Source organism: Lissotriton vulgaris, chromosome 1_1 (genome assembly GCF_964263255.1).
Source record: "Lissotriton vulgaris chromosome 1_1, aLisVul1.2, whole genome shotgun sequence".
In the NCBI taxonomy this organism is placed as follows: domain Eukaryota; kingdom Metazoa; phylum Chordata; class Amphibia; order Caudata; family Salamandridae; genus Lissotriton; species Lissotriton vulgaris.
Genome location: NC_141685.1, coordinates 1,843,228,573 through 1,843,248,971, shown reverse-complemented (window position 1 = coordinate 1,843,248,971; position 20,399 = coordinate 1,843,228,573). Strand labels below are relative to the sequence as shown.

Sequence of the window (20,399 nt, the reverse complement as noted above, 5' to 3'; positions counted from 1 at the left end):
CCCTGGCGGGAGTTCGGGTAATGGAGTCTTTTTAGGTCTCCCCCAGGTGTACCTAGAACCCCCCGCCTCCCTTGTTGGTCTCTCCAAGAGTGTGTTCACCATGCTGTTAGAAGATTTGCTGGCTAAAATAGCCGGTGTCTGATCTGGTTTTTTTTGTAGCAATTTGGGGGGTGGGTTGTGTTGTGTGATCGTTTTGTTCCCCGGGTGCTTTGAAGTGGATGGGTTCGTAATTGGGGTAGAGATTGGGACAATCGAAGTAGATTGAGATGGTAATGAGGTGTTTTGTGTTGCATTACTTGGAGCTAAGATGGTAACAGCTTCCTTGCTTCCCAATGCCTTCTCAATTTTACATAATCTGCATTCCACTTCGATCAACCTCTCCAAAATTGATGCCGAGTAATTTTTAATTAAACTCTCTATACTATGCAATGTGACAGGGTCCTGGGCTGCTTGCGGCACATTGGCAACCACACTAGTGTCCGTGCTAACCTCTTTGTCTGTAGGCATATTGGATGGTGATGTAATATTAGTTCCTTCTGTAGCTACTAATGGATTGTTGGGATTTTTAACAATAATATTCGCCTTTTTTCCAAAGTCAGAATGACTCAACTTTGATTGTTGCGAGTCCCCCCTTTTCTGCCGTTTTTTATTCGGGGGCGGGCCATATAATCTAGGCGAAGGCAGTGTTTTTTTTACCCTATTTCGTGTTATTTTGGCTAGCATAGGGGCTGGTGCCTTGATTAAACTAGGAGTGTTCGTATGAGTTGTTGAAAGAGGGCCAATCGTGTCCAACTTGGGGGAAGTACTTAATGTAGGCGTGATATCACTAGCTACCAGAGGCTGGCTATCCAGTATGTGTACAGTATCATAGACATTCTGACTAATCTCATTGATAGAAGTAACAGGTAGAGGTAATGGTGACACTGACCTGTTCTTCATGCTTTCCACGGAACGGGGGCGTTCAGCTCGTCGATCCGCCAAAGCAGTTTCCTTAGTGATGTCAGGAGTAGATTTTGTAAAGTAATTATCAAGGGTTTTGTTAAGCGGGCCCCCCTGCTTATCTGACATTATCAGCTCAGTGCAATATCAAAGGTATGTAAGACAAACGGTCCGACAGTTATCAAGAGTGAACCTATGTAGTCTCCTCTACGAATACGAACAAATACCAAGATACCAAAGGGCTATGCCCAGTCCAGTCTCCTCGGTGCTCTGAGGGTCTCAGAGGGTCCGCCCTTAGTCCGGGCTTCGTCCCGCGCTTCGTCCCGCGTGCGCGTGGGTAGGTGGAATTATATAGACAGGGGGAGAAAGGAGGGCGGGAAGAGTCGCACGCGCGCTGGTGGCCGGAGCGCTACTCCTGCTGGGACTCGCAGTCCCGCCCTCGCAGACCAGCGCAGGCTTCAAGAACTCCCCGCAGTTCCAGGCAAGACACGGGACAATCAGCTCTATCCCACAAAGACAAATGTTCGGCAAAGTCAGATAATCCAGGGACAGTCACAGACTAATTTCAGCTTAATTTCTCCAAAAAACCCAAAATAATTATGGATAAATACAGATAAAATTAGCAAAAAATAAACATGGACAAAGTACAGATGGAAATGTCAAAATTGATACCATAAAACCGGGAGCCCAAATTATTATTCTATGTTAATTCTATGATGCTCCCATTAACAGAATTGTCAAATGCACCTTTTAATCAAGGATTTCAAAGAGCATTGTACCAAGAAACAATTGACTGTTAATGATTCTAAAACCAAGATTATGGGTACAAAATCAACCACTCCAGATGATTAAAAGATAATTTAGCATTTATGCTCAACTGGTAGACCAAGGGGCTGGCATACTTTACGTGGGCATACCTCTTTGATTAAACTTTACTTGGATTAAGCCTATTAAGCATAGATAAAGGGCAGACTGCATGCTGAGGCAATCTGTGGTAGCTGTTATGAGAGGTAAAGCTAATTTGGGCAGTCAGGCCATAATTACAGTACTACAAATCTGTAAGTTGAAGGCAGTAGCAGTTTACGGTGAGTAACTATGGGGGTCATCTGGCTTTATGTCCCTGAAAACAGCTGAAAATAGCTTTCAGATAGTTATTTCGTCTGGAACAGGGAACCACCTTCCTGTCTCTATGCTGTGATCTTGGTGGTAGCCCTATTGTTGATGTCATTGCACTAGGCCCTTTGCCTTAATGGATTTGAATGTTTAGGAATCCTAGGCATGTGTATACAACAAACTTATGTAAGGTTGTGTCCCTTCAGGGATCACCAGTAAAATGGCTTTGACAAGTCAGAAGAAATTTCAGGAGATTAGGTCTGAGTTGCTATGGAGTAACCATAAATCTTAAGAATCATATGCAGTTGAAATGATAAAGGAGAAGTATTGGAACATTAAATATGTGAAACTTGTCCAAGCGATTCAATACGTTTCTTTTACTTGAAGGTGTTTGGACTACAAGTACAACACTGCTTGTGACCCCTATTTAAATGCAATCCATTCTGGAGTCAGATTCACTCTTTATCTTAGATTTATACATGGCCTAATGTGACATTAGCTTTTGAAGTGGTGCAAAGTGGAGTGCAGTAATGGGTATTGCGATTGGAATTTCTGGGTTAGAGAAACCACCTTGCATTTTATGATTCTTTTTTGCATTCAACTGGTTTGTATTCGCAAGAAGTGGTTGATACCACATTTTTAGGGCTTTGGTGTTTTAAAGAATTCCGACGCCCTAACCTTTTGTTGTAGGACTGATACTTTATGCAGAAGCCACCTATATTTCGCCATTTTCATGAATATTGCTAGGTGCAAATGGTAACTCCTTCTTGATAACACTTTATATAGGGACGTTATTTGTATATATGTGCTTGATGGGGGTTATTTCGTATGTCTGTTAGGTATAGTTGGTGTGCCTTATTGAGGAATATGATATTGCTTTAACTAATATATAAAAACAAAATGATAGTGCCTTTTTAAAAAGATATTTTTCCTGGAACTATTGAGTATCAATTGTACTTTTATTTTATGCTTTATTCACTGTATTTGATACATTTCCTAGCAATCATATTACGTATTATCATATTTATAGTGTATGTTTTATGTGTTTGTTGTGGCTTATAGCTGATAAGAATATCTGACTAACACGATCATACAGTCCTGCTGAGGCAACTGCAGTACTTGGCCCACTAACTTATATGGCCCTGTATTTTACCAACATATACATTTTTGCAGCTGGTATTACCTGAGAGCATCTGGATACTTGGGGGCATGTGAGGAGAGTATTTGGAAAGGCGCAGTCAGCTGCAAACAGTACTCTGTGTGAAGGGAAGCCAACAACACACTGAAGAGATTTGCACCTGATGCCCAGAGATTAAGGAGAGTACACGCAGCTATGGGGTCTTTTTTTCCCCATTTGCTGCCTTTGTGCCAGTGACCCGCAAGGCCCTTAAGTGAGATCCGGGTCAGTGCCTACATCCACTCTGACTCTCAAGGACATTGAAGCCTCTATTAATATCTTTGAAAAATAATTCCTTGGTATGACTCTAAGGTACAAGGTGACGACTTTTGTCTGGAACTACAGTGCATCCATGGTTACATTATGAAGGGCCCAACGTCCCCAATGGATTAACCTTGTGACTGCACCCTTTGAAGGATTCCTAGTGGGAATTGGTCCCCATAAGGCAATATTTGTAATACAAAAGTCCTCTTAGTGCACACAAAGCTATAGGGCAAAAAAGATGTTTATTTTGTAAGTCAAGTACACTTCTTGAGGAAGGAGCTATAAAGTTAAACCTATAAAGAGCCCTAACCACTTTTTTTGTCACTTACAGTGGATCTACTTCTTATCATATGGAATCAAGAGAAAGCTGCGGCTTTCTAGGATACGTGCACATTTATGACATTTTTATAGTAATCATGTGGGCTACTTTACACAAGACTTTGTTTACATCTTCAATGTAGGACTGTTTCGCCATAAGGTGTTATGAGATATGTTTGTTTCATTTCTTGGACCTCCATGTATCAACTTATCCTCCCAATTTCGGAATCAGTGTAATCTGTTATCACATTTTGAAAAAGTGGGAGTAGACCACGAAAGAAGAAAGCAAATTGTCCTTATTGTGTACCTAGGTATTACTTTGTACTTTTGCTCCCTCCTTTACAACAATTTCCCAAACATTATTACGACATACCTTGCTTCCGTCTTATAATGAAAAGTACTGATGTTTTAATGGCAGGATTCCACCTTTTATGATGAACTCCAGGGTTCCCTACAGATTGTGAGAGAAAGAGCAAGAACCTGAGTCACTGTGATGATATTTGTCGATCTTTTAGATTAAAACAATGATTACAACCTTATTTTTCGTGTACTTTGTGAGCCTAGTTCTATTTCTTTCAATGTCAGAGGCCTTGCAATATGCACCCATTTCAGGCTGCTAGATCACACAGGCTGACCTTTTTGTTTAAATAAAGTATGCACTAACATTTGATAAAATGTAGTTTAGCTTTTTTGGAATCATTCTCTTCATCCGCAAAAACAGTTCTGTTATATTGAGATTTGATGCTTTAACATCTCTTTCCAACGTTCTTGTTTCAGAACTTTTACAAAACTGAATTAAACAAGGAAGAGATGTACATCCGCTACATCCATAAACTCTATGATCTTCACCTCAAAGCACAGAACTTCACAGGTAATTCTGGTGCCCTTTATGATAGTACATTTGAGTTTTCAACTTATTTGGGATGGCTCAACAGCTCATTAGTTTCCTAAAATAGTGTATACTTTTTCATCTTTGGGTCTGTAGTTGATAATAACATTACCCCCTCATGGGTCCTTACATAGTGAGGCAGACCTGCCTCCATCCAGCCAATCAAAACGCCTAGAATCAAAAGTCCAAAGGTAACATAAACCCCTCCCTCCTACTGTCATGCCTTTTTTTTTCTTGCTCCAACGGCAGTCAGAACGCTGTGCTCCGTGTATCCTGTTGCTGTTTCCGGTTTTGTGGGATGTGTTGCAGTGAGTTTTTGTCAACTGTTTTTAAAAGGACTTAAAATTGTGCTGTTTCTTCTGACTTTAATTTGTCTCTGTGTGGCCGTACCTGTGCTCCGGTCGGCCACGCTCCTGCTCCTGGGGCAGGACGCTCCCTGTGCTTGTGCTAGGCTGGGGTGGGGAGCTTTCCTGATCTCCTGGCCCGGGTCGTTTCGTCGCTGGGGATTTTCATGCAGCGTCCGGCCCCTGCGCACATATTGTGTGTATGTGGCTGTGGGTGGAGACCGCAAATCTGCCTTTTTGCTGATTTTCAAGTCTCACGCCACGAGACTTGGTTAATTAATTGGGGGCAGGATTTCATTGGAGCTGCTGGGCACTTCCTTTTTTGTGTGTTGGGAGTTTTCTGTGTGGTTTACTCTTTTTGCTCGCCATGAATAATAATAATAATAATAATAATAATAAGCCATTTCTAGAGCGCCTGGCTACACAAAAAACAGTGTGTCCCCATGCTAGATGCTGCTAAATCTCGAGAGGCAGAAGTTAAGGCGAAAGGCCAAGGTCAGAGCACACAAGAGAATTAAGTCACAGGGAAGAGGAGCGTTTTAAGTTTTCCGCGGAATCTAGCTTCTGAGGGTTCCATACGAAGGTCGAGAGGAAGATCATTCCAATATTTAGAAGCCAGATACCTAAACGAGCATCCGCCCATCCTGGCTCTGGTAATACGAGGGGGTTTGAACAGCATCACTCCCGACGATCTTAGATTCCGGGTTGGGCGGTGGAAAATAAGAAGGTTTTGCAGGTAGCCTGGGCCTCTGCCCTGGGCTATAAGATGCGCAAAGCAGAGAGCCTTGAATTTAATTCGCTCCCTTACTGGGAGCCAGTGGAGCTTGGCTAAAGCAGTCTTCCCAGATGCTCTGCGAGGTAGGTTAAGTACAAGGCATGCAGCTGCGTTCTGAACGCACTGCAATTGGTGAAGGCGTTTTTTACTCAGACCCACTAGTATAGCATTACCATAGTCAAGAAGGGGCTTCCTCTCCGGTGCCAGCAAAGGCAGTATCCAAGCAGCATAATGTCCAGGATCTGCAAGAGGATGACGTTTTGCAGATTTCTAGGGCTGATTTGCAGGAGTTGATCAATTCTGCTGCCCAGTCTGTGCTGCTGGAGCTTGTGACAAAAAGATCTAAGGATGATGAGGAGGACATGGACAATTCCCCTAGGGGAATGTATGCCCAGGGCAAGGTTTTTTCAGACATGCTGGTCCATATTAGGGAGGTGATTGGTTATGGCCCTAAATCATTTTTGGATGAGGGGTTTTACTCCCAGTATCGTTCCACAATGATTGATGACCTTCCCTTCCATGATGTCCTGAAGGATATGTTGACTAAGGAATGGCTTGAGGTTGATAAGCAGGGTATTCCTTGTTTTTTGGGAAAGAGGTATCGCCTAGCCGACTTTGACACCCAGTTTCTTCCAGTTCCCAAAGTTAATTCTCTTTTGTCCTCCATAGCTTCTTCTTCGTCTTCCTCTTGGTCATCGGAGGAGGCTTCCCTGGCGGACCCTGTGGAGCGGAAGGTGGAGTCTGCTCTCAAGCTTTCTTATACGGCATTTTGGGGTGCATGCAAGCACTTATGCGGCCTATGCCTCACAGGTGCTTCTGAAGGATTTTGAGAACTTATTTGACTGTTTGCAGCATCAGGGGGACCCTACTCCTGTGTTGGCTCAGATGGAGGTCTTGGCACAATTCCTCTCGGATGTGACTTTTGATTCCTTGTGTACCTTCTCCTCGGCTGCCGGGGCAGCGGTAGCTGGTAGGAGGTCTCTCTGGACCAAGCCTTGGCGTCTTGAAGCTGCACAGAAGTCCTTGGTCCATAAACTGCCTTTTGAGGCCCCTGTCTCTTTGGGAATGTTTTGAATGCGATGGTGCAGTGCTCTGTGGAGGAGAAGAAAATGTTGAAGCCTTTTCAGCCTGTGCCAAAGAAGAAGTCCTTTTTTTCATGAACACGGGTTGCCGGGGGCTTTGTCTTCTCAGCCTTTTTGTGGTCGGGCCCGTGGTCGGGGTCCGTGTTCCATTATAAATCCCAGCTTCAACAACAGCAGCGTTGAGTAAGAACAGGGTTAACCCAAGAAAGTCGCTGGGACCTGGGTAGCTAACGTTTAAGAGTAAGGGGTCCCAGTGGAAGGAAGAGCATGTGGTTGCATAAATTGTTGAAATGATACTAATCAACAAAGAAAATACCTCTATAATGTTTTAATCACATTATAGGAAGGAGCGATATTTCACATTCACAAAGAATACACATTCATAGTGATATTGGTGCCCCTAGGGGGAAGGAACGTGCAATAGTGAAGGTATGGTAGGGGGAGGGTTTAGTGACAATAAAAACGCGATATTGATCAGATATTAATGGTAAAATTCAAACTGTTCAATAGTAGACAAATAAACAATTAATCAATGTCATAGTTTCCAATAACATGCCCCAGTGTCCATTCTATGCAGAAGTAGTGGGTGGAGCGGGGCTGTTGGAGGGTAGGTGAGTATGTCGACGTTTCGACCCTAGACAAGCAGGATTAGTCGATTTCCTTGCACATGGGTCTTCTTCAGGACAGGCGGTATATAAGTGGCAGCCAACCTAGTATTAAAAGGATTATTTTATTAATTTTATTTTGGACAAGTCTTATTAAATCTGGTCTGGGTGGGTAGGGTAAACAATAGACGTACCTGCGTACATCCAGTTGAGGGTGGAATTATTCCAGAAAATTGTCCATGGCATGAATTCAAAACCTTAAGAAAAAGTAATTACACTCATCAGAAAAATATTCATCAGATTAGATCTGCCAAATTATTAGAAGAAAATGCCAGGGGACTTACTATTGAGGTAAAGTCGGGATTCCCTGTCGAGTCCTTGTGTTGGACGGAATGCCGCTCAAACAATCTAACCAAAAGGGGACAGCATTTAGGATTGGACTAAGTATAGCTAAAACTAAATTACAGAATTCAAACCGGGGCGGAGCTTACCGAATGGCTTTGAAGTCCGCTGTTGTATATTGTAGTTTGAAGAGGGATCGCCGGATAAATCAGGTGCGATTACTGTGGGACAAGGAGAGCAAAGTAAGGTGTCATTGTAGTCGATTACAGTGGTAAAGGAGGGATTAATTAATCAGGTGTATTAGGCATCGGCGGGAAATGAGCTTACCGGTCGGCTCGAAAGCTCGGCGTTTACAACGAGTTCCTCGCGGGCCGGGAACTTCCTATTACCTAGGTTGTTATAGTAACCGGGGTCACGAGGGATAGGCAGTGAAAAAAGACTCCCGGGGATCATCCGTTACCGTGGTAACGTGATGCGTCAAATCACCGTAGACACGAGTGTATCTCCATAGACGGTAATTGAAAGGATTCAATGTTAAAACTATATGGTGATTAGGCATGTCAGTATGTTGCCCCGACTAGTAGGCAGGGAAGGACAGAGACTTTGCGTATGAGAATCAGAACATAGTCTGTCCACCGAATTATTCCGAGAAAGAAAGATACAATTACTCGGTACCGCGTCCCGGACACAAAATGGTAAGGGCAGTATGTGTCCATCATAATTACGGAGGGGCGGCCGTGAGTACGTTAATTCATACCAACGGGGAATAAAACCAATGGCACAAAACAGTGTACCTATCACCAGATGGTAGTTCATATCAAGAATAATTGTTTGGTGAGCATTACATAGGGTAGCCTACCAGTCTGTCAGTTGTATGTCAATTGGTGATATATCATAACAAGTGTACTGCGTACCTGTCACACGACGGTATAGGCAGTTGCAATTTGTATATAAATATCACAGTAGATGGTAGTCTATACAGGGTCTGTAGTTTTCAAGAAGACAATAGTGATACATTTTAGACCAGAGTAGCAAGCTGTGAGAAAGAACTGTCATGTTCATTAAGACCTGAATTTATAGAGTCAAAATAAAACATCCACTTAAGTTCCCTGATGTTGAGTATGTTGGATAAATTACCTCCCCTGGGGCCAAGATTGATTTTTTCAATTACAACCCATTTCAGACTCTCAGGTGGATGTTGGGCTGATCTGAAGTGGTCAACTAATGGGGCACCGGCCACTTCACATCTAATGCGGCTCATGTGTTGTAGAACACGTTGTTTTATTTTTTGTTGCGTTTGCCCAATATAGATGAGGTTGCAGGGGCACACAATCGCATAGATCACTGTGGGGGTGTTGCAATTGCTTAGAGATCGCAATTGAATTTTGTTCTGTTTATGTAGAAATTCTTTAGTTTGTAGGCAACTATCACAGGCTTTACATTGACCGCACTTGAAGTGCCCAGTGATAGGCTGGAGATTCCAAAGGGATCTAATGGTAGGGTCTTCCCTGGTTGGGAGAAGTGAGCGTACTACATAGTCTTTTACGCTTCTAGATTTTTTGAAAGCATGTAGCGGGGTGCCGGGATGCTGGATATCGTCTGCAACCAGTTGCCAGTGATGGTTAACAATCTTCTTAATTTGGTTGCTCTTAGTTGAAAATGTCGTCACGCATACAATTCGATCTTGCTGAGTGTCGATAGAATCTTTGGTCTTCAAAAGTTCTTCTCGTGGGTAGAACCAGGCTCTTTTTTGGGCTTTCGTCACAAGTCTTCTTGGGTAGCCACGAGCTTTTAAACGCTCAGCTAATTCTTCAGACTGTTGGAAGTAATGTACTTTAGTGGAACAGTTTCTACGTACACGTAAAAATTGACCAAATGGCAAGTTATCTCGAAGGGCCCGAGGATGGTGGCTATTATATTGGAGTAGAGAGTTCCTCTCAGATGGTTTCCTATACAGTGTAGTTAAAAGTTGGCCTTGATGATGGTATATGGTAATATCTAGAAAATCAATACTGTGATTGTCAGATTGGAGAGTGAATTGTAAGTGGGGTGATTGTTGATTCAACCATTGATGAAATTCATTAAGTGAAGCGGAGTCCCCGTTCCAAATTATCAAAATGTCATCTATGTAACGAACCCAGATGTTGAGGTGGTTACGAAAAGGATTGTTGACATTCAATATGTTGTTGTCCTCAAAGGCTGCCATGTATAGAATGGCTACATCCGGAGCAAAAGGAGCCCCCATTGCCACACCTTTAGTTTGAAGAAAAAAAGTCATTTTTGAAAGTAAAAAAGTTCTTTGTCATAGCCACACGGAGTGGGGATATGATGAATTCGGATGGCACTCGCATGGGTGCTGGTCTAGATTCTAAGTATCTCATGATGACTGATAACGCTTCCTCTTGAGGGATGGATGTATACAGAGATACTACGTCACACGTGACTAGTAGTTGTTGCACAGGATCAAATGGTGACGTTTCAATTAGATTTATAGTTTGTAGGGTATCCCTTAGATACGTTTGGGTAGCCTCAGCCAGTGGTTTTAGGAAAAAGTCAATATATCTTCCAAGTGGTTCTAGTATCGAGCCACACCCCGAAACAATCGGGCGTCCAGGTGGATTGGACATATCCTTATGAATCTTGGGAAGAGTATATATCGTAGCTAGACGTGGGTGTGGTTGGTTAAGATATTCAAATTCGTGTTTAGATAAAAAACCGAGTTCCAGACCAAGTTGTGTGATTTCCAAGATTTCACGTGCTATTGCTTGTGAGGGATCTGAGCGTAGTTTATGATAACTGATCCCATCCATCAGTTGTCGTTGAATCTCAGACTCGTACTTCTTAATATCCTGGATTACAATGGCACCGCCTTTATCAGCAGGTTTAATCACAACCTCTGAGTTCTTTGCCAATGATTGGAGAGCATCCCTTTCAACTTTGCTGGTATTGTACCTAGTGTAGGTGTGGTTCATTAAAGTTGAGTTAACATCCCTCCAAACGACAGCCTCATATGCCAGAATTTTATTGGTCATGGTGCAGGACGGTGGAACAAACGTAGAGGAAGTGCCATTGTAATCCAGGATATTAAGAAGTACGAGTCTGAGATTCAACGACAACTTGGTCTGGAACTCGATTTTTTATCTAAACACGAATTTGAATATCTTAACCAACCACACCCACGTCTAGCTACGATATATACTCTTCCCAAGATTCATAAGGATATGTCCAATCCACCTGGACGCCCGATTGTTTCGGGGTGTGGCTCGATACTAGAACCACTTGGAAGATATATTGACTTTTTCCTAAAACCACTGGCTGAGGCTACCCAAACGTATCTAAGGGATACCCTACAAACTATAAATCTAATTGAAACGTCACCATTTGATCCTGTGCAACAACTACTAGTCACGTGTGACGTAGTATCTCTGTATACATCCATCCCTCAAGAGGAAGCGTTATCAGTCATCATGAGATACTTAGAATCTAGACCAGCACCCATGCGAGTGCCATCCGAATTCATCATATCCCTACTCCGTGTGGCTATGACAAAGAACTTTTTTACTTTCAAAAATGACTTTTTTCTTCAAACTAAAGGTGTGGCAATGGGGGCTCCTTTTGCTCCGGATGTAGCCATTCTATACATGGCAGCCTTTGAGGACAACAACATATTGAATGTCAACAATCCTTTTCGTAACCACCTCAACATCTGGGTTCGTTACATAGATGACATTTTGATAATTTGGAACGGGGACTCCGCTTCACTTAATGAATTTCATCAATGGTTGAATCAACAATCACCCCACTTACAATTCACTCTCCAATCTGACAATCACAGTATTGATTTTCTAGATATTACCATATACCATCATCAAGGCCAACTTTTAACTACACTGTATAGGAAACCATCTGAGAGGAACTCTCTACTCCAATATAATAGCCACCATCCTCGGGCCCTTCGAGATAACTTGCCATTTGGTCAATTTTTACGTGTACGTAGAAACTGTTCCACTAAAGTACATTACTTCCAACAGTCTGAAGAATTAGCTGAGCGTTTAAAAGCTCGTGGCTACCCAAGAAGATTTGTGACGAAAGCCCAAAAAAGAGCCTGGTTCTACCCACGAGAAGAACTTTTGAAGACCAAAGATTCTATCGACACTCAGCAAGATCGAATTGTATGCGTGACGACATTTTCAACTAAGAGCAACCAAATTAAGAAGATTGTTAACCATCACTGGCAACTGGTTGCAGACGATATCCAGCATCCCGGCACCCCGCTACATGCTTTCAAAAAATCTAGAAGCGTAAAAGACTATGTAGTACGCTCACTTCTCCCAACCAGGGAAGACCCTACCATTAGATCCCTTTGGAATCTCCAGCCTATCACTGGGCACTTCAAGTGCGGTCAATGTAAAGCCTGTGATAGTTGCCTACAAACTAAAGAATTTCTACATAAACAGAACAAAATTCAATTGCGATCTCTAAGCAATTGCAACACCCCCACAGTGATCTATGCGATTGTGTGCCCCTGCAACCTCATCTATATTGGGCAAACGCAACAAAAAATAAAACAACGTGTTCTACAACACATGAGCCGCATTAGATGTGAAGTGGCCGGTGCCCCATTAGTTGACCACTTCAGATCAGCCCAACATCCACCTGAGAGTCTGAAATGGGTTGTAATTGAAAAAATCAATCTTGGCCCCAGGGGAGGTAATTTATCCAACATACTCAACATCAGGGAACTTAAGTGGATGTTTTATTTTGACTCTATAAATTCAGGTCTTAATGAACATGACAGTTCTTTCTCACAGCTTGCTACTCTGGTCTAAAATGTATCACTATTGTCTTCTTGAAAACTACAGACCCTGTATAGACTACCATCTACTGTGATATTTATATACAAATTGCAACTGCCTATACCGTCGTGTAACAGGTACGCAGTACACTTGTTATGATATATCACCAATTGACATACAACTGACAGACTGGTAGGCTACCCTATGTAATGCTCACCAAACAATTATTCTTGATATGAACTACCATCTGGTGATAGGTACACTGTTTTGTACCATTGGTTTTATTCCCCGTTGGTATGAATTAACGTACTCACGGCCGCCCCTCCGTAATTATGATGGACACATACTGCCCTTACCATTTTGTGTCCGGGACGCGGTACCGAGTAATTGTATCTTTCTTTCTCGGAATAATTCGGTGGACAGACTATGTTCTGATTCTCATACGCAAAGTCTCTGTCCTTCCCTGCCTACTAGTCGGGGCAACATACTGACATGCCTAATCACCATATAGTTTTAACATTGAATCCTTTCAATTACCGTCTATGGAGATACACTCGTGTCTACGGTGATTTGACGCATCACGTTACCACGGTAACGGATGATCCCCGGGAGTCTTTTTTCACTGCCTATCCCTCGTGACCCCGGTTACTATAACAACCTAGGTAATAGGAAGTTCCCGGCCCGCGAGGAACTCGTTTTAATCGCCGAGCTTTCGAGCCGACCGGTAAGCTCATTTCCCGCCGATGCCTAATACACCTGATTAATTAATCCCTCCTTTACCACTGTAATCGACTACAATGACACCTTACTTTGCTCTCCTTGTCCCACAGTAATCGCGCCTGATTTATCCGGCGATCCCTCTTCAAACTACAATATACAACAGCGGACTTCAAAGCCATTCGGTAAGCTCCGCCCCGGTTTGAATTCTGTAATTTAGTTTTAGCTATACTTAGTCCAATCCTAAATGCTGTCCCCTTTTGGTTAGATTGTTTGAGCGGCATTCCGTCCAACACAAGGACTCGACAGGGAATCCCGACTTTACCTCAATAGTAAGTCCCCTGGCATTTTCTTCTAATAATTTGGCAGATCTAATCTGATGAATATTTTTCTGATGAGTGTAATTACTTTTTCTTAAGGTTTTGAATTCATGCCATGGACAATTTTCTGGAATAATTCCACCCTCAACTGGATGTACGCAGGTACGTCTATTGTTTACCCTACCCACCCAGACCAGATTTAATAAGACTTGTCCAAAATAAAATTAATAAAATAATCCTTTTAATACTAGGTTGGCTGCCCCTTATATACCGCCTGTCCTGAAGAAGACCCATGTGCAAGGAAATCGACTAATCCTGCTTGTCTAGGGTCGAAACGTCGACATACTCACCTACCCTCCAACAGCCCCGCTCCACCCACTACTTCTGCATAGAATGAACACTGGGGCATGTTATTGGAAACTATGACATTGATTAATTGTTTATTTGTCTACTATTGAACAGTTTGAATTTTACCATTAATATCTGATCAATATTGCGTTTTTATTGTCACTAAACCCTCCCCCCACCATACCTTCACTATTGCACGTTCCTTCCCCCTAGGGGCACCAATATCACTATGAATGTGTATTCTTTGTGAATGTGAAATATCGCTCCTTCCTATAATGTGATTAAAACATTATAGAGGTATTTTCTTTGTTGATTAGTATCATTTCAACAATTTATGCAACCACATGCTCTTCCTTCCACTGGGACCCCTTACTCTCAACAACAGCAGCAGCAGCATCCCACTAGTGCAAGACAGAAGTGACTATGCCATTGTGGGGGCTTGGCTCTGTTTGTTTCTTGACCGTTAGTCCGCTCTGATTTCCGACCAGTGGGTCTTGTCTGTCATCAGGTTAAGTTAACAGATTCCCTTCCAGGGTCCTCCCCCTCTGGATTACTTTCAAGTTACCCTGTTGTCAAGAGACTCCTTAAGGCGGTCTGCCATGTTGTGTGGCGTCGCCATGTTGTTGTCAAAGGGGGCTGTTATACCGGTTCCGGTGCAGGAAGCTCTATTCCCATCTGTTTCTGGTCCCAAAGCCTGATGGTTCCTTTTGCCCGATTTTGAATCTCCGAACTTTGAACATGTTGGTATGGTTGGATCATTTTCAGTTGGTCACCTTGTAGTCCGTCATTCCCCTCATCCAGGAGGGCAATTTTTGGGCTTCTCTGGACTTGGAAGATGCCTATTTTCATGTTCCAGTCCATCCTGACAGTCAGCAGTTCCTGAGGTTTGCTGTCCAGGGTATGCATTTCCAGTTTCAGGTTCTACCGTTCGTCCTCTCCACTACTCCCAGGACTTTTACCAAGGTATTGGCTCCTGCTGTGGGGGTTTTGCAGCATCGGGATTTCTCAGTGTTTCCATATATTGATGATTGTTTGATCTCTGCTTCCTCTTTTCCTAAGGCTCTTCTGGCGGTGGAGGCTACGTTGACCTTGTTCTAGGATCTGGGGTTCAAGTTGAATCTGGCCAAGTCTCAACTGGATCCTGTTCAGGGACTTCAGTTCATTGGGGGGTCTGTTCGACACCCCTCTGGTTTTCCGTAGACTCTGTTGAGTCGTCCCTCTGCCCCGGCTCGTGTTTGGTTGCGGGTCCAGGGGTTGATGGCTGTCACCACTGCTGTGGTTCCTTGGGCTCGCCTGTATCTCAAGCCCTTGGTGACTCATCTGTTGGCTCGGTGGTACTCCTCCCGGGTGGATTACGAGACTCTGGTTCCTCTCTCTCCTGCTCTGGTTCAGGATTTGGACTGGTGGATTTACGCTCCCAATCTGGAGAAGGGGTTCAGTTTTGTCCTTCTCCTTCACTTTTGTTGACCAGGGATGCCAGTCTTTGGGGCTGGGGGGCCACGTTGGGGTCCTTGGAGGCCAAGGGCCGGTGGTCTCGGAGGAACAGCTCCCGTTCCTCGAACTGGCGGGAGTTGGCGGCCATCTGGGAGGCGGTGCAGTTCTTTCATGTTCATCTCCACAAGACAAATCTGTTGGTTCATATCTACAATCAGGTGGCTCGTTGTTACATGAACCGTCAGGGGGGACCAAGTGCTTGTCTCTGCTGGCCTCCATGATTTGTGCTAGGGCGGAATCTCACCTGTTGGCCTTGAGAGCTGTGTACATTCTGGGGCAGTTGAATTTTCATGCGGACGCTTTGAGCCGCAACCTTCCATCCTCTGTTCTGTACCATCTCTCTCTTCCTCTGTTCGGGGACCTCTTTCTTTGGTTTGGGACTCCCTGGTTCGATCTCTTTGCCTCACCTCACAACGCTCTTTTCCCCAGGTTTTGTTCGGAGGTGATGTGTCCTCAGGCTTGGGCGGTGGATGCTCTTTCGATTCCCTGGCCATCGGGCCTTCTGTATGCTTTCCCTCCTATTCCCCTACTCCCAAGGGTATTGCAGAAGATTCGGAGGAAGAGGGTGTCTGTCCTATTGATTGCTCCCTTCTGGCCTCGCCGCCTTTGGTTTCCTCCTGTTGCGGCTGGCGGGGGCGGTTTGTCTGGCTTCCTTTGGTTCCGGCTCCTCTTCAGTTTCCGCTCCTGTCTCTGCCTTGTCTTCGTTGTTTGCAACTGACGGCCTGGCTCTTGAGCGGTTGACGTTGGAGTCTTTGGGGTGCTCTTCTGTGGTGGCTCGTGACATCCAGTTGTCGCGTCGGCCTTCAACCCTTACATGCTATGGTCGACATTGGGGCTCTTTTGTCTCTTGGTGTTCTTCGCATGGTGTGGATCCTGTGCTTGGGGATCCTGCTTCTCTGCTGCATTTTTTCTGGGATGGTTTTTTGAAGGACCTTCCCCTTCCACATTGTCTGCTCAATGGGCGGTGGTTCGTGCTTGTCGGTATCCGGGGGCTTCCTTAGAGGTTGTTGCCCCTTTGGTGAGTCGGCTTCTTTTGAGCTTTTGGCTTCATCGTCCGGTCTCTCCCGTGATTGAGCCTTCTTGGGATTTGCCTACTGTTTTGCGGGGTCTGCAGTTGCCCCCTTTTGAGCCCTTGTTGGATGCGGACTTGTTGTGGTTGTCCGCTAAGGTGGCTTTTTTGCTGGCCATCACCTCCGCTCGTTGGTTGGGTGAGTTGAGTGCCTTGCTCATTTTTTTTCCTTTTTTGCAGTTCCTGCAGGATCGGGTTGTTTTATGATTTGATCCGGCTTTTCTGATTAAAGTTTTTTCCAAGTTCCATTTGCAGCAGGAGGTGATACTTCCTGATTTACCTACGGAGGGGGATTCCCTTGTTCCTTCTTCTTCGGATGTTCGGAAGGCTCTTCAGGTTTATCTCCAGTGTTAGCTGGGGTTTCGGCTTTCTCCTACCCTATTTGCCTCCTGTGGGGGTGTGGCTAAGGGGAAGAAGGTTTCCACTTCTACGATCAGTCGGTGAGTGCCTTTGGTGGTCTGCCAGTCCTATAAGTCTGTGGGACTGCCTCCTCTGTCTCAGGTGCAGGGTCGTTCGACACGTTCTGTTTCCGCTTCCTGGGCTGAGGTGGCGGGGTCTCTATCTAGGAGATTTGTAGAGCGGCCACTTGGCAGGCCCATCACACGTTTGTTTGGCATTATCGTCTTGATGTTTTGCATGCGTCTGTTGACAGTTTTGCTGTTGGCGTTCTGAACGCTGCTGTTCGTTGATTAATTTGATTGATTAAAGTCTTGTACTTTTTGCATGGATCCCTCGTGTCCTGCATTTTTTCTTCTTGGTTCTCTGATTGTGATTTCCTCACTATGTAAGGACTGGGATGAGGAGGACAAATGAGGGAGTAATGTCTTGTTACTTACCTCTAATCTTCATTACCCCTATTAAGGTCCTCCTCGTCCCAGTCCTCTTCCCTCTCTCCCTCCTGCTGTGTTAATGTCTGGGACTTGTGAATAACAGGCATGACGGTAGGTGGGAGGGTTTTATGTGACCTTTGGACTTTGATTCTAGGCGTTTTGATTGGCTGGATGGAGGCAGGTCTGCCTCACTATGTAAGGACTGGGACGAGGAGCGGGGTAAGGAAGATTCCCAGTAAGTAACAAGAGATTATACCATGGGAGTCCCCTTCAGATTACTGCACTTTTCTGTCACCCTGTCCCCAAATGACATCTGATGTTTCTAAGGAGGAGTTTTCTTGTTGGCTGCTGAGTTCTGTGGAAGACTGCAGGGAACATGAAATGAGTCCATCCATATTTTATGTTGGAAAATGAGAGTAATAAGTGCAATTCAGAATTTCACCTATTAGCTACACTGCTGTTTGATAAAATCTGATTACTTTTTCTACGTAATCCTTTAGAGCCCTTTTTAAAATATATCAATGCGTATTATTTATGTTAAAAAAAATGCTTTTATATTTCTCTAGTTTGAGGCACAAACGTTTTTATTATTTTGGGGAAACATAATTTCGTGAAATTTAACAATTGGTGAATTATGTTTCTAGAATTTTTATATTGTTATGCTAATTATTATTGTTTTAAAACTGATGTTAGCAGCAGAACATGTTGATAGTCTAATGCATTGATAGGTTTTCAGGTGAAACGTGTTTCACAGGGTGTGATCCCAAAACCATTTTTCGAATGTACCTTAAATGTAGGCAGATCAAAATATTACATTTTTAAGTGACCTCGGAACACTCCACAAACTTGAAACCAGTGTCAAGTTTTAAGGGCCATGTGTACAGAATTTAGGGATTGTGATTTTCTAATTGCAAATCTTCCTGAATCGCAATTATGAAATTGCAATTTCCAATGTTCAATAATGAACAAGTGTTAAATCGAAATTCCTACCTTATAAATATTTATGAGGTAGGTCTCAATTTGTGACCCATTAGGAATTGCAACCATTACAGGGATGCTAAGGTCAGCAGACTAGCATATCTGTTATTGCTTTTTATTAAAGCAATCTTTTTTTTTATTATTGCAGCCCGTTTTCCCTAAATGAAAATGGGATGTGTCTCAAACAATGAAATGATACACCAAATTTTTTCTGCTCTTAAAAACTATTTGTTTCAACATTCACAAAGGGGAAGCAGTCCTGTGAGGGGACCCCTTCAGATTTGTGAGTGGTCAACACCACCTTTGAAGTGTCAGTAAAAAAGTAATGTTTTGCGGACATAATTTGGGCGCAATACATTCATACCTAGCACTGCAGGTCGGTATTTGGAAAGGACACCCTAAACACGCCCTTTCCAAATACTGACTGACTAAATACAAATTATGATTCCTTAAAATGTATTGTACATATTAAAGCAAATTTCTGCGAATCGGGCCGCATGCGACCCAAAAAATGCTTTTTCAAATCTGCAAAATGCTATTCGGTAGCTTTTTACTGAATCCCAATTTGCATTTGTGATTCGCCATTTGGAAGGGGTGTGTTTTGAGAATTCCTTCCTAGTACTGAATCAGTATTGTGCATATTACGATTTTGTGACCGAAATTCTGGTCGCAAAACAGTACCATTTTACCACAATTTTAAAAGTGGCGGTAATTCATTCACACATAGGAAGGGGGCCTCTTTCCCTTTGAGAATGTTGAAACAATATTTTTAAGAGCAGGCAGTGATCCCACCTAAGGGTGGGCGTAAAATCCGTTTCGCAGGCGAATTTGCGGATTTTCCGCGATTTCGCGATCCGCGAATCTCGCGAAATCGCGGTAAAATCCGCGAATCAGCGGGGACGAATTTTCAGCCAAGCAAGGGTTACAGCAGCAGGTGCAAAAGTTGAACCTAATTTCTTTGTAACCTTTTACAAAAGGGTTACAAACAAATTAACTTCAACTTGGACACCTGCTGCTAATTGCTTCCTGGCGCCTCATTGCCTACTTGCAACTATTCTCTGACCCTGCTCTGACCCTTGAAGCAGGGTCAGAGAATAGTTACAAGTAGGCAACGAGGCACATGTCCAAGGAATTAAACCTCATCAGGAAGCACTTACAGATATAAAAAACAGGAAGAAGGGAGAGGATGGCAAATACACCCATTTTGAGTTGTCAGGAGGGGTTAAACTAAAAGAGACCTTTACAGCACAATTTTCATATGAATTTTGCTAAAAATAAAAAGCTGTATGTTCTGTAGGGGCAACTCAGGAATCTGGCCCTTCAGAGATCCGGCCTCTCTTTCTTTCTCTCGTTCTCTCTCTCCCTCTCTCTTTCCCTCTCTATCTATCTATCTATCTATCTATCTATCTATCTATCTATCTATCTATCTATCTATCTATCTCTCTCTCCCTCTCCCATAAACGACTGCATGGGTAACTTCACTATGCAAGCGGCTCGCGAAGACGCAAAAAGCCCCGCGAACACGCAAAAAACCCCGCGAACACGCAAAAAACCCTGCGAACACGCAAAAAAACAAAAATTCGCGAATTTTGCGGATCGCAAATTTGCAAATTCGCAGATCGCGAATTCGCCCATGCTTAATCCCACCTTTCTTATATCATGCAAATATGCCTTGCACAAAACATAGAGAATTGGCTGGAACCTGCAATGCTTATACATCCAGACTCTGATGATAGAACCAAACACCTGGGAGGGCACTCTACCTGATGGGTCTGTGGGTACATTTTAACCCACGTCCAACCCAACATTTCAATTCAAATGAGATACATCTTTAGAACCTATTTAACTCTAGAGTGCACATTTTGCAGCACACACCATAAATTGTTACAAAGCAGTTACAGACTAATATTATCAAAAGGTTGGCAATGCAAAAACAGACTTTTCAAGATCTTAAAATAATTGGCAAGTTCCTGTAGGGGTTGTTTCTGAGAGATCGGAT

General features: G+C 43.5%; 1 protein-coding gene across 1 annotated transcript in view; it reads left to right on the top strand.

Moving 5' to 3' along the window:
- DOCK4 (dedicator of cytokinesis 4) overlaps positions 1–20,399 on the top strand; it is a 1,616,764-nt gene that overhangs the window by 1,376,270 nt on the left and 220,095 nt on the right. Inside the window, exon 36 of the mRNA XM_086919301.1 lies at positions 4,589–4,682. Within this exon, the coding sequence (XP_086775427.1) occupies positions 4,589–4,682 (94 nt within the window). The remainder of the gene's footprint in view (positions 1–4,588; positions 4,683–20,399) is intronic.